The sequence below is a fragment of the Melospiza georgiana genome, chromosome 6, assembly GCF_028018845.1.
Source record: "Melospiza georgiana isolate bMelGeo1 chromosome 6, bMelGeo1.pri, whole genome shotgun sequence".
In the NCBI taxonomy this organism is placed as follows: Eukaryota; Metazoa; Chordata; class Aves; order Passeriformes; family Passerellidae; genus Melospiza; species Melospiza georgiana.
Genome location: NC_080435.1, coordinates 18,747,253 through 18,759,070, shown reverse-complemented (window position 1 = coordinate 18,759,070; position 11,818 = coordinate 18,747,253). Strand labels below are relative to the sequence as shown.

General features: G+C 42.4%; 1 protein-coding gene across 1 annotated transcript; it reads right to left on the bottom strand.

Annotated features, from left to right (window-relative positions):
• Positions 1-301: 301 nt before the first annotated feature.
• On the bottom strand, positions 302-8,703 carry PSMA1 (proteasome 20S subunit alpha 1). Its single transcript, XM_058027000.1, has 10 exons — positions 8,613-8,703; positions 7,595-7,639; positions 5,355-5,456; positions 4,756-4,859; positions 3,898-3,986; positions 3,614-3,684; positions 2,612-2,741; positions 1,908-1,987; positions 1,114-1,218; positions 302-647 (listed from the first exon to the last, which is right to left on the bottom strand). Exons 1-10 carry the CDS (start codon positions 8,613-8,615, stop codon positions 591-593), a joined length of 786 nt encoding a protein of 261 aa, XP_057882983.1. The 5' UTR covers positions 8,616-8,703; the 3' UTR covers positions 302-590.
• Positions 8,704-11,818: the final 3,115 nt, after the last annotated feature.

Genomic DNA, 11,818 nt, shown 5'->3' with positions numbered 1-11,818 from the left:
GGTGGGGTTGAGTAAATCCTCTCAAAAAACCTGACCACAATTGGTAGTCAGCTTCATGCTTCTTCAGCCTCACAACCACACATGCCTTTTCAGCTGGGACAAAGTGACACAGGGAAATGCTCTTCCCTGTTTGCTCCATGACTATTTTATGGTTTCATAGGCATTTTAAGACCCTCTCAGTTCTACATGGTAAGCAAACACTTTAACAAATGGTCAAACACAAAATGGCACCTTGATATGACACTGCTATTTATGAATAGCTGTTTTTTCAGACTGAAAAAGAACCAAACTGACAACAGACTCCGAGAAAGTGATTTATTTCCACTTGTCCTTATGAGTTAAAGACAGCATCTTTTCTTTATAAAACACTATCATGTACTATTTAGAAAATGATTATACCCTTCTTGTCCAAGTTACACCCAGATATGTCCTCCTATCTTTTACGGGTAGGTGGGCTGGTTGGTTTCTTTCTTTATGAGCAATCCTCAGAATGTAGCGTCAGAAAACATATATAGGTGAGGATAAAGTTACCAGCAAACGGATAAATGTTCCTGGGTAATTTTACATTAACAGAGGAACTCATCCACCAGCTAGTGCTCCATGGGCTCCTCTGCCTTCTCCACGGTTTCTTCAACAGGCGGAACCGGCTTCGAGAGAGGGAAAAGAAATATTTTAGGAAGGCAGAAGACAACACTTGACAAATCAGCTTTATCCCCACTGGAGCACCATGAGGGGTAAATGCAGCTCACAAATTACTGTTATCCAAATTAAGCACAGTTGGTAATTAGGAGACTACAGAGGAGTCTTGCTAAGGGCATGAGAAACATATGCAACCACTTCTGCTGTAAAAGAGTGAAAACTCATACTTGATCAGAGATGTGGAAAGGAGATGACATTGGAATAGCTTGGCATAAATCCAGTATAAATTGATTTAATAAGCATCTGAGTTACCAGTTAAGATTATACAGCGTTCATACAGTAACTACATATTTTAAAAATCACCTTCCTAAAACTCTGCTAGAGTAGTAGATCTAAATTTATGTTAAACATAGTAGATCATATCTAATTATTGTCCTTCAACTAAACCTATTTATTCATATCTGAACCACTCACCTTTCTCTGTGGTCTCTCCTCAAGACCTTCTAGGAATGGTGCTACATCATCATCATCATAGATGGTAAACTCCATGTCTTTGCCCACAATTCCAATTGAAACATTCTGTCAAGCAAAGCGTTGGAAGCAGTGAGAAGCATTCTCCTGCAATTAACTTTGGCTTTACAGCTTTCACTTACAAAAGCTATCACATTTCAAAATCTTTTAAGTAAAGCCATTCAAGGGTTTCAATTTCTTTTATTTTGTTTCCTGTTTAGCAATTCCTTAAAATCGCCTATTCTAATTTCATTTTGATTTTCAGTATTTTAAGATGCCTAAAAAACATGGTGCGCTAAGAATAAAAAATCATGGAAAATGTAGATAATTGGAAATCCTTAGAATTTTCTTATTCAACAGGTCCTCAATTCATTGTCAAATGTTTGTGCAGCTTTATGATGCTGGATGCTCTGGATGATGAACTGTTGGTGCAATACCTTCACTCACTGCCCAGGTGAATTACTGACTGCTTACCATGCAAAGCTGGGATTCTACAGCTGCAGGTAATGCATCAGAAACACTGATCAAAGCTCAAGATAAGAGAGAAGCCACCAGGGAAACAATGCCTTCTTTAGTGAAAGCATCATTTTTGTGAAGAAACTTAAATCTGAGATGAACACAGAACAGTAGATAAACTGGTGACATGAAGATATTATCTACCAGTGTTCAGCTTCCAAGCTTCAGTGCCAGCCATACTTCACAAGAATTTTGTCACTGTTACTTCCAAGTAACAATGGCAAAGAAGACCTAGACCTCACCTTGGTGGTCAGATCCTGTTCAGCAGGAAGAGTCTCTCTCAGGGCTCGCAGTCCATGTTTAACTAGCTCATTTAGATTACCTTAAAATGGAATCAGAAAGACATTGACAAACTTTATAGTATTACCGCTAGGCACTCATTCCCCTTCTTCCTAATCCTACCTGACAACTCCAAAATCAGTGAGATTTTTGGGTCAACTTGACTCCTAGACTTCCTCTCCTTTCTGAGCAGTGCTGGTTATAAAAGTTTTCCTTGAGAAACCAGCCTTGCCCTAGATCTGAGGTCTAGCACATCCATTTTTGACCCCTGCCTTGTTTCATGTTTTTTTCCCCCAAGGAGGTATTCAGTGGTTCCTCATCATCATGCCATACAAAAATAAATTCACCACTGTAAATGCAGCACCTAAATACTTGCTCTGACATACTAACCCTGCTCTGCTATGGAAACATTTTCCCTGGGTTAAAAAGAGCAGAGGCTTTTCATGTTTTTCACAGCTTTTCTGAGCACAGCTTTTCTTTCCATTAGATGTAACAAACATTCACAGGAAAATCTCAATCATATTCTCTGAAATTTTTCTCCGTGCAGATTTACAGTTAGATAAATAACAGTTCTTCATCTCACTAAATGCAAAAGGATGGAGTAGCAGCAGAAGATAAACTGCAGAACTGATGAACACCAGTGGGCAGAGAGAGTTCCATTACTCACAGTCAGTGAACTCAGTCATGTGCCTCTCCAAGTAAGTTCGTGCTGACTGTGAACGAGCACCAATGGACATTGCTTTGCAGTCAAAGTAGTTTGCAGAGGGACAAGTCTGGAAGATGTGAGGACCCATATCCTTCAAAGAGAGAAGAAAACCCCCACAGAATGTTAAACAAATATATAAATTCACACCAACTCTGCTGCTGGAGCATGACATTTTCTAAAGAGTTTTGCTTCATGGTACATCACACCTACATGTGTGCACAGATACATATTTTATATTGCTGATCATATCACTCTTCTTATGCAATTCCTTCCAAACTGTTGTTTAAAAAAACACTACAACAATTAAAAAAAAAAAAACCAAAAACCCTTTTTTCCCACTTTGCTCATCTGCAGCTTTTAAAGGGACAGGATGGCTGGAACAAAGAAGTATTTCTTTCTCTGTTCTACAAATTGCACTGCTCAAGTATGCTCCCTACTTCATGGCTTGCAGCAGGTATTTTACATACATTCTGTCTTATCTACAAAAAAAATAAAAACCTGCTGTAGACTAGACCACACCATCCAAATTTCAGGCAATATCATAATTTCTTCCAACCATCATCATGTCAACAATCTTGAAGACAGAGATTTTCTGTGTGCTGCATTAAGCAAAATGTTGTTGCTAAACAAGTGAGAGAGAAGCCAGTGGTGATTTCCACATCCATTTTCTTACTGGAAGTTTTAAAAATAATAGTTTGTAAGCATCCAAAATCAATTGCAAAATATTTACATAAACAAATGTCATCTTTGCACCTTAAAATACTCAGTAAGTGTAGGTAGGATTAACTATTAATTAACACTTCTGAGTTATGTTTTAGAGTAAGATACAGAAAAGTATTTCCTAATTCAGAGAATTTTGACAAGTCTGCCACTTCCATCTTTCCCTCTCAACATCTATTTGTTGCATAAAGTTCCCTGAGCAAATTTTCCTGCAGATCAGTGCAGCCAGAGCAGCTTACTCACATCATAGCCTGCGATGAGCAGTCCCACTCCATAGGGCCTCCTGCCATAGCGCTGGGTTGGAATCTGGGTTTCTTAACAAAGCTAAGGAAACAACCTCAAAATTATATGATAATTACCCAAGAGTTCTCCTAAACCAAACAGAGATGGACCAAAACACATCCTTATGGGATGTTCTCTGAAAGTATACACAAGCAGTGCAAACAAATAATTGTCCAAAAAACTTCTTCAACTTTTAAGCTGTGATAGATGAAAGTCATTTCGTGAAGTGTACAAAAAAAGGATACTGCTTCCAATTAGTGACACTAGGCGAGAAACTGGGAGAGGTCTATCAAACACAAATCTGGAATCCAAACACTCTTGACGCATGAAATTGCTAGGGAGCAAAAATAGAAAAAAAAATTAAAATTCAAATCAGTGCACAGATCAAAAATACAATGAGTTTTTTTCTCAAGGCTTTGCTAAGGTAAGCATTTTTGTTTCAGCTCTGCTCATTGAGAAAAAGGGTCAAAGGCTTTCCATGATTTCATTTCTACATGACCTATCATTGTTATTGAGAAAGTTGACCACAGGTTTGGTAAAGCATGAACTGGGTATTTCAGCCATACAAATGCAGAGAAAGTAGAAGTTCATACAGGCAACAGATGGATCCTCTGGAGAAATGGCAAGGTTAAATGGTAACATTGCTTTGTGACACTGCAGCAATTGAAACTTATTTCAGAAATCCTTCCCACCCCTTCTGATCAAAGTTGCTAAAAGCAAGCCCCCCTGAAGCCCACACACAAACAGCACTGTATGTGTTTAATAACTTTCTCAAATATGTGTACACAGAAGCAGCTGCCAGAGGAAAAGAAATGATGCAGTTTCTCAGACTGCTTGGAAACCCTGTCACACTGAGAAAACCAGACAGGACTGTTTTACTTGTAACAAAACCAAAGAGCAAAATTTTAAGCCAAACAAATGAGATTTCTGCCAACTAGTTAAAAACTTGCCAGAATTTCATGCTGAGGTCTTTGGCATAATACAACATTAAGCAGCAACTCAAGACTAATCCTTAGCAAAGCAGAAAATGTCATTTGCAATAGTCTGAATGAACTTTCCCTCATTATTGCAGCACTGTGTATGTCAACAAGCAGGGTACTCACCACAAGAGTCTTGCATCGGCAGTGAGTCCAGCAATGGAGATACCAATATGGTTGTCAACATACAGGATTTTTTTCTGATGAGCTGCCAGCTCAGACTGTGCTCTCTATGCATAAAAGGAGAAAGCTATGTAGCAAACTGAACAGTCTGCCAAGCACTGTGGAGAAATCTGCTAACATTTACAGCAAGAACTGAATATGTTCATGAAACAACAAAAAAAAACTTTAAATTTATAGACTTGCAACAGGAGACAAGAAAAATCTAATTCCACTTCAGTTCTCTCAGAACAAAAGAAAGAACAGACACTTACTCAAGTTTTGGGAAAAGAAGGGAATAGATTTACGGCTTAATAATAAATGAAAACAAAAAAAAAAGAGGAACACATTTGTTATAGGAAAAAAATCATCTACTCATTTTCTTCACCATTTTGTGAAGATCTGCTTTGCATAAGTACTGGAAGTACTTCAGTCCTCAAGCAAAGGGAATCTGCAATTGCATTCACATTTCATGTCTAAGTACAGACTGCACAAAACTAATCTGCCAAACCAAAACTTTTCTATGAACAGTACTGTCCCCACTGAGACCAGAGTTCAGAAGTTACCTTGAGGGCCACCAGGACAGCGTGAGTTTTTGACTTCAGCCCCACAGTAGCTGAGCCTTGTTTCACTGCTTCCATGGCATATTCTATCTGATGAATTCGGCCCTGCAAAACCAAGTCAAAGGTTGTCAGTCACTCTCTAGTTAATCCTCTCAATCAGTTTCCAATTCTGCATTCTCAGACCTTTAATTCCCCACCCCAGTGGGGACACTCACTGCATGACAGGTTAAATCAAAAGTGATTCAAAGACAGACAGAACTTCCAGCTGAAGTTGGACACTTAACTTTTAATCAGCTTTGCTGCAGGAACGAGTCTTACACAATTGTTGTGTCTCACCAGCCACTCCCCAATAACTTCTGAACAAGTTACTGGCCAACTGCAGCCAAGTCTGAAACAGGAGTAGAGGTCTCCAAGAAAATGAAGTCCTTACAAGCTCTGCAGAGTTGGCCAGGAGCTTTAATGTCCATGTAACAGAAGCACTGAGAGTTTTCCCATTTTCAGCACCCCAGCCCATGTCAGACAGCCAACATGGGCACTCCCATCCTGCAAGCATGGACACCATGGAGCTGCATCCCACCAGCTGCTAAGGAGTAGAACACAGCAGCTGTTACGGTGAATGTGCAAGGGATGAGCTACAGAACACCACCTTTCCATAGGTTTTTGGGAATTTTTGGCATAAGGTTTTTTATTTAAGTCTACTAGAGAGACCCTAATGTCAAATTTCATCCCCTGCTGTAACTGGAATTCCAATAACATAGGATATTTCCTGCCCAAGAGCAGCACTGAATTGTAGTAACCTGTCCAACATGAATCTGTCAGCTGTCAGGAACAAAATGCAAGACGGTAAAAATGTGAAACTACTTCAAGTTTTTAAATCTTCTACTTCCTTTTCTTTACTATTTGAAAATATTTAACATATTTGAAAACATTTCCCCAATAAAGTATGATTTGCTCCTGCCTTAACAGTGCCAAAAACTCTTATGGCATCACATCACTGCCTCACCTGCAAGACTGGATGGAGCAGCAATTGCAGCATAGTAGCAATTTTAAATGTATTTTTCAGAAAAAATCCAACACTATTAATATTTTCAAGGCAATTTAAAGAAAACATAAAAATTTGTGCTTTTGATATTTTTGAATATCTGCTAAAAGTCTCAAGAGTTTTAGTTTTAAAAGTAATTTTTAAAGTAACAAATAAGACAAAAAAATTAAAGTTTGTGATACAGAACAGAGAAACACAATCATTAAGAAGGATTAAAACAACTCAAAGGCACTTACACCTATCATGGTATTGACTGAAAAAAGGGAAATATTCAAGGTTGTCTTCATGGAGAATGGAAAGGATAGAACACTCTCTGTTGCACTGTATCTCACATGCCATAGTACTACATGATGAAGAATTTCAGTAGCAATACAAACCCACAAACTAATGATACATTAGCTTTATACTAATACAATTTGCTACTTGCATTTAAAATGAATCTCTAGTTTTGCTGAATAAATGAGTCTTATTCCAAGGCTCTGGTTTTCTCTAAGTGTCTTAAAATATCCAGAGTGAGAGAAGAGGCAATATTAAGTACCTCAGCTGACAGTGGCTTTTAAAATTCCAGAATATTTACTTTCAACACAAGCTGTGTAAGTTTTAGAACACACAGTGTATGTTTTCAGTAACAATACAAAGTGTGAAACTGATTCAGAGGTAGTAAAATTTCAAATTCAAATGCAAATCTCACTTGAACTCCCAATTATAAACTAAATCGTTTCTTTCCCATATTATCTAGTGGACAGAAGAGAGAAAGACCAGCAACAGCTTAACTTTGGGGAGATTGAAACTGTCTCATGATTTATGTACCTTACTTACCAACTTACTGTAGCTCTGTGAATGGATCAGTTATGGAGTGGTTTGTGCTGGAAGGGACCTTTACAAGTTCATCCTGCCCAACCACCCAAAGATGACAGCATCTCTTTTGTACCTCACAGGTACATTTAGAAAGCAACTGCCTTAAGCAGCTGGAGGGGACAAGGCCCAGCTAAGCAGCACTCAGGTTCATACACCAGCAGACAGGGATGTGCTGAGTGAGGGCTTCTGGACACCTACAGCCTACAAAGGGAGACAGGAGCAGCCTGCAGGAAGCTTCAGGCACCTGAGCACAACCTTTGTGACTGTAACACCACTGCTGTGAGGTGGAGAAAACCCAAAAAGCAAGTTAAAACCCCAGTGAGCAAGTGTATAAAGGTTTTACCTGCGGGCTCCAAACCGTGACATCATTGTCATACTGGTTGCGAAACTGGAATGAACAAAATAAAACTCATTAGTGTCTCTAACAAGCTAACAGAGCGCTCCTGGAGGAAACCTTGCTTGCTTCCACAGAATCCCAGCACCACAGAATCAATAAGGTTGGAAAGATTTCTGATATATATCATGTCCAGTCTGTGACTGAACCCCATCCTGTTAACTAGGCCATGGCACTGAGAGCCACATCCAGCCTCCCTGAACACCTCCAGGGATGGTGACTCCACCACCTCCCTGGGCACCCCATTCCAATGACCATCCTTTCTGTGAACAAGTTCTTACTTTGTTAAATTCCTTTTGTCAAACCGTTAGACGGAAGGGACCTCTAGAAATCACCCAATTCCACCGCCCTGCCACGGCAGGATCGCAGGAGCAGTGACACAGGAACACATTCAGGTGGGATTGAATGTCTCCAGAGAGGGAGACTCCATGGCCTCCCTGGGCAGCCCTTTCAGTGCTCTGCCACCCGCAGGGTAAAGAAGTTTTTCCTCATGTTGAGGGGGAACTTCTTTTGTTTCAGTTTATGGCCACTGCTCCTCATCCTGTCCCTGGGCACCACTGTAAAGTGTCTGGCACCACGCTCCTAGCCCCCTTTGATATATTTGTATGCATTAATGAATCCCCTCTGAGCCTTCTCTCCCGGACTGAGCAGGCCCAGCTCCCGCAGTCTCCTCCCAGCAGAGCAGCTCTAGACCCCTCCAGAGATATCTCCGTGGATCCCCGCAGGGCCCCGGAGCTCTTTGTCCCGGCCCCGAAGCTGGGCCCGCTCCCCGCTCCCATTCCTTTTCACGCCGGCAGCGAGGCCCAGTCCCGCCCGCGGCCCCGCGTGGCCCGGGAACTGCTTACTCACGGGCCCGCTCCCCGCCGGCCGCTCTCGCGGCTCTCCCGCACCGGCTGGGCAGGCCGGGCAGGCGGCGGGGGTGCGGTGTCCCGGGCCGTGAGCCCTGTCCCGCCCCGGCGCCCCTCACCATGGTCCTGCGTGCCGGCGGCGGCTCCGGGCGGCGCGGGCAGCGAGCGCTCCGGGATGGGAGCGGGCAGACAGCGCCAGCCGCACCCCGAGTCGTCGATGCGCCGCGCCTGCGCGCTGCCGCTGAGGGCGAGGCGGCTCCCGAAACGGCGATTTAAATTACCTAATTTGTTTTGTTATTTTTAGGCTTTCTGATGAATAAAGAAGTTCATTTGGTTCGGAAACGACTTCCTCTCCTCGCCGTTTTTGCGTGGGAACAGGATGTATAAACATTTTATGAGGCGAGCTGAGCAGCTTTCGGGTGTCCCGGCGCTCGCAGTAAATATTCCCGCAGCTTTCCCCGAGGGCGCTCCCCAGTAACTTCCTACGGCAATGAGGGACTCCCCACAGCTCAGCTCCATTCACTCCACCCGGGAAACAGAACCACTCGCAGAATTTCCCCTCATTTTGGCAAAACGGCCTTAGTTTTGATAGAGGGCTAAACCACGCCAAGCTCCCCATTGTTCTGTATTTGTGCAGCGCGGAACGGCAGCGGCCGGGATTTTAGCGATAAAAAGGCAGGATTGTAAAACTACGTGGTAATAGCTGCGTAAATAACTTTTAGAAGCTGTATGAACTACTGTAGGTTTATGAAGTAACAACTGAAGTATTTTCCCGAGTAATCTTTCCCCTTTATGAGATGGACAGAACAAGATCTAGCCAAACCGAGCTCAGCAGATATCCAGCTATTACAAATTTATTCCGGAGGGAAGGGCTGGAAGCAGGAAGGGGGCAGCGCTCGCAGTTCCTGTGCCGCACAAGCGCTCCCTATTCCCAGGGCAGCAGGGCAGGAGGATGGCGGAGGCAGGAATAATCTCTAGAACGGGGAAATGCTTACCGTGGCAGGAAGTCATTCACTTCCCTCTGGATGCTCCTTCTTGCCCTTTAGGCTCAGGACGAGACCGCTACAGGCAGGGCTAGAGCCAGAGCGTTGGAGGTGTATTTGTGATTTCACCTCCATGTGCTGGTGTCGGACCCGGGACATCCCTCTGGCTGTCCTGAGCAGCCAAGACCCCTGCCAGGGGGCTCAGAGACCCTGGCACACAGCCCAACATGCCTGTGGGTTTGATTATGACCCGTGGAGCAAGTTACCAACCTTAGATGAAGATCTGCAAGCCATGACAAATTAAGTAGAATGATAGTGAATTTATCACAAGGTGAAAAAGTAAATTTTGGGGGTTTTAGAATGGGGATTTGAGGGGCAAGATGGAGGGAACTGCGTGTGTCCAGCCTTTCTTCTTCTTCCTGGCCTCCATCTTCTGCTGTGATATTGGCACTTTGAAATTGGTTTAGAGTAGAAGCTCACTGTCTAACATAGGTGATAGGTATTGGAAAGTAATTGTAAACATTATACACGTAGTTTTCAGTATAAACACATAATACCACCCTGGGGGCAGGCAGAGTGCCACTGACTGTTGTACTGAGTTGACCTCGGCAGGACAGGAGAAAGAATTTTATAAATTCTATTTATAAATAAATAAACAACCTTGAGACCAAGAAAATAAGAGCTCTGACTCTTTCTTCAAGCGCTGGGCTGGGAAAAGAGACTTTCTAACTTTTCTTGGTGTCACTCTGACCAGCTAGAGATCCCAACATGCTGGTGCTAAAGAGCACCCAGCTTATTCCTCAAAGTATTTGAACTGAGTGTGTATGTGTCGATTCAGAAGGTGAGAAAGGCAAAATCAAATAGTTCTTTTTCAGATAACAGAGCCATCACACCAAAAAGGAAGTATTTTGCATATATTACGAATTTAATTGCAGAGCAAAAAAGTGAATCAATATATTACATTGAGACATCACAATGTAAAAGAGTACCAGACTGAAAAGTAAAGCTAAAACTACGCTCTCGTTTAAGTAAACTACTTATTAAAAAATCTAAGTTAGGAGAAAATTATCAGTTTCTCTGGGTCTGCATTGAAGGCACTTGAGACAGTAGTTCACGTTTGGACTCGGGTGTTATTTCTTATCAGTAAAACAGTCTCACAACCATGAGTTCAGCAGCTTTTCATTAGAAGGCACAAAATGGCCAACAATCTCTTGTTAGAAGGTCCTTTAAGACTAAACTATCCAATAAAGAATTGACACCTAGATTATTTTCCCTTTTAACCCAATAACTGATCCTAAAGAGCCCACAATGGGACTTTTCTGCCCAATTACAAAATGCCACCCAAACCCATGAAGAAGAAACCCAGGATGACACCCTGTGCACTCCATCTTGCTTCCATCCACAACATACTGAAAAACCCAACAGCTAAATTTCTCAGCAAGTGCTACACTGCTCTGTATATCTCTTTGACACTTTTGTGGATTCCAGTCTATCTTGAAGTCTAAGAAACTTTCCCCATGAATGAGGGTCAAAGTCAGTGCTCCCCTGGGGGTCAGGGCACCCCAGAGCAGACAGAAATGTTCCCTGTGCCCTGGCTTTCCACAGAAAATATTTTCTCCCTTTTATTTTCACAGTTGGCAACCTGGTAACCAGGATGACTTTGGAGCAATGAATACACAAGTTCAGTGCCCAGTAGGGTCCAAATTAAATGTAAGCAATGATTAGGAAGGAGAACAAAACAAAGCATTGCTGTGCCCCTGTATAAATCCATGCTGCATCTAACACTGTTGAACATTGGCTGTGACTCATTTCCCCCCTTGAAATGCTGTGGCACTGGGAAAAGTAGAAAGAAGGACTCAAATTATGGAATAGCTTCATATAAAGGATGACAGTAAGGAGTAGAAGTCCTCAGTGTAAATAGCAGGAAAGGCTTTGAATTCTTGCCAAATCACAGCTGGCACAGAGATGCTGAACAGATTCAATGCTTCCCTCTGTCCTGCAGGGCTGGTACAGGGTGCCATTAAAAGCAGCAGGCTCAAGCCAAGGGGGTATTCTGGGTCTTGTCATACCTGTGCTGTGGAAACCTCTGCATCTGAACACACTGTGGGTTTTTGGTCATGTATTGAGATATTCACATTGGAGATATTGGATGATTCACAGACTAAACTGTCCAACCCACCAATGCTGCTGCTGCAATGTTTGAGCTCAGTGCAGCAGTGAAAGCATAGCTAACCTAAACCATGCATATACAGTCTCAAGAGAAACTAATGAGCCTGTTTTATTCTATGCTGTGTTTCCAGCAGAGTTATAAACAGCATCTGACATCTGAGCGATGACAGGCA

What these genes read in the sequence shown, in the direction of transcription:
- PSMA1 (XM_058027000.1), bottom strand. An exon ending in GCCGATGCAAGACTCTTGTG is followed by an intron (nt 3,987 to 4,755) that starts GTGAGTACCCTG and finishes TTTGCTCCCTAG; the next exon opens with CAATTTCATGCGTCAAGAGT. An exon ending in TGCTCATCGCAGGCTATGAT is followed by an intron (nt 2,742 to 3,613) that starts GTGAGTAAGCTG and finishes CTCTCTTTGAAG; the next exon opens with GATATGGGTCCTCACATCTT.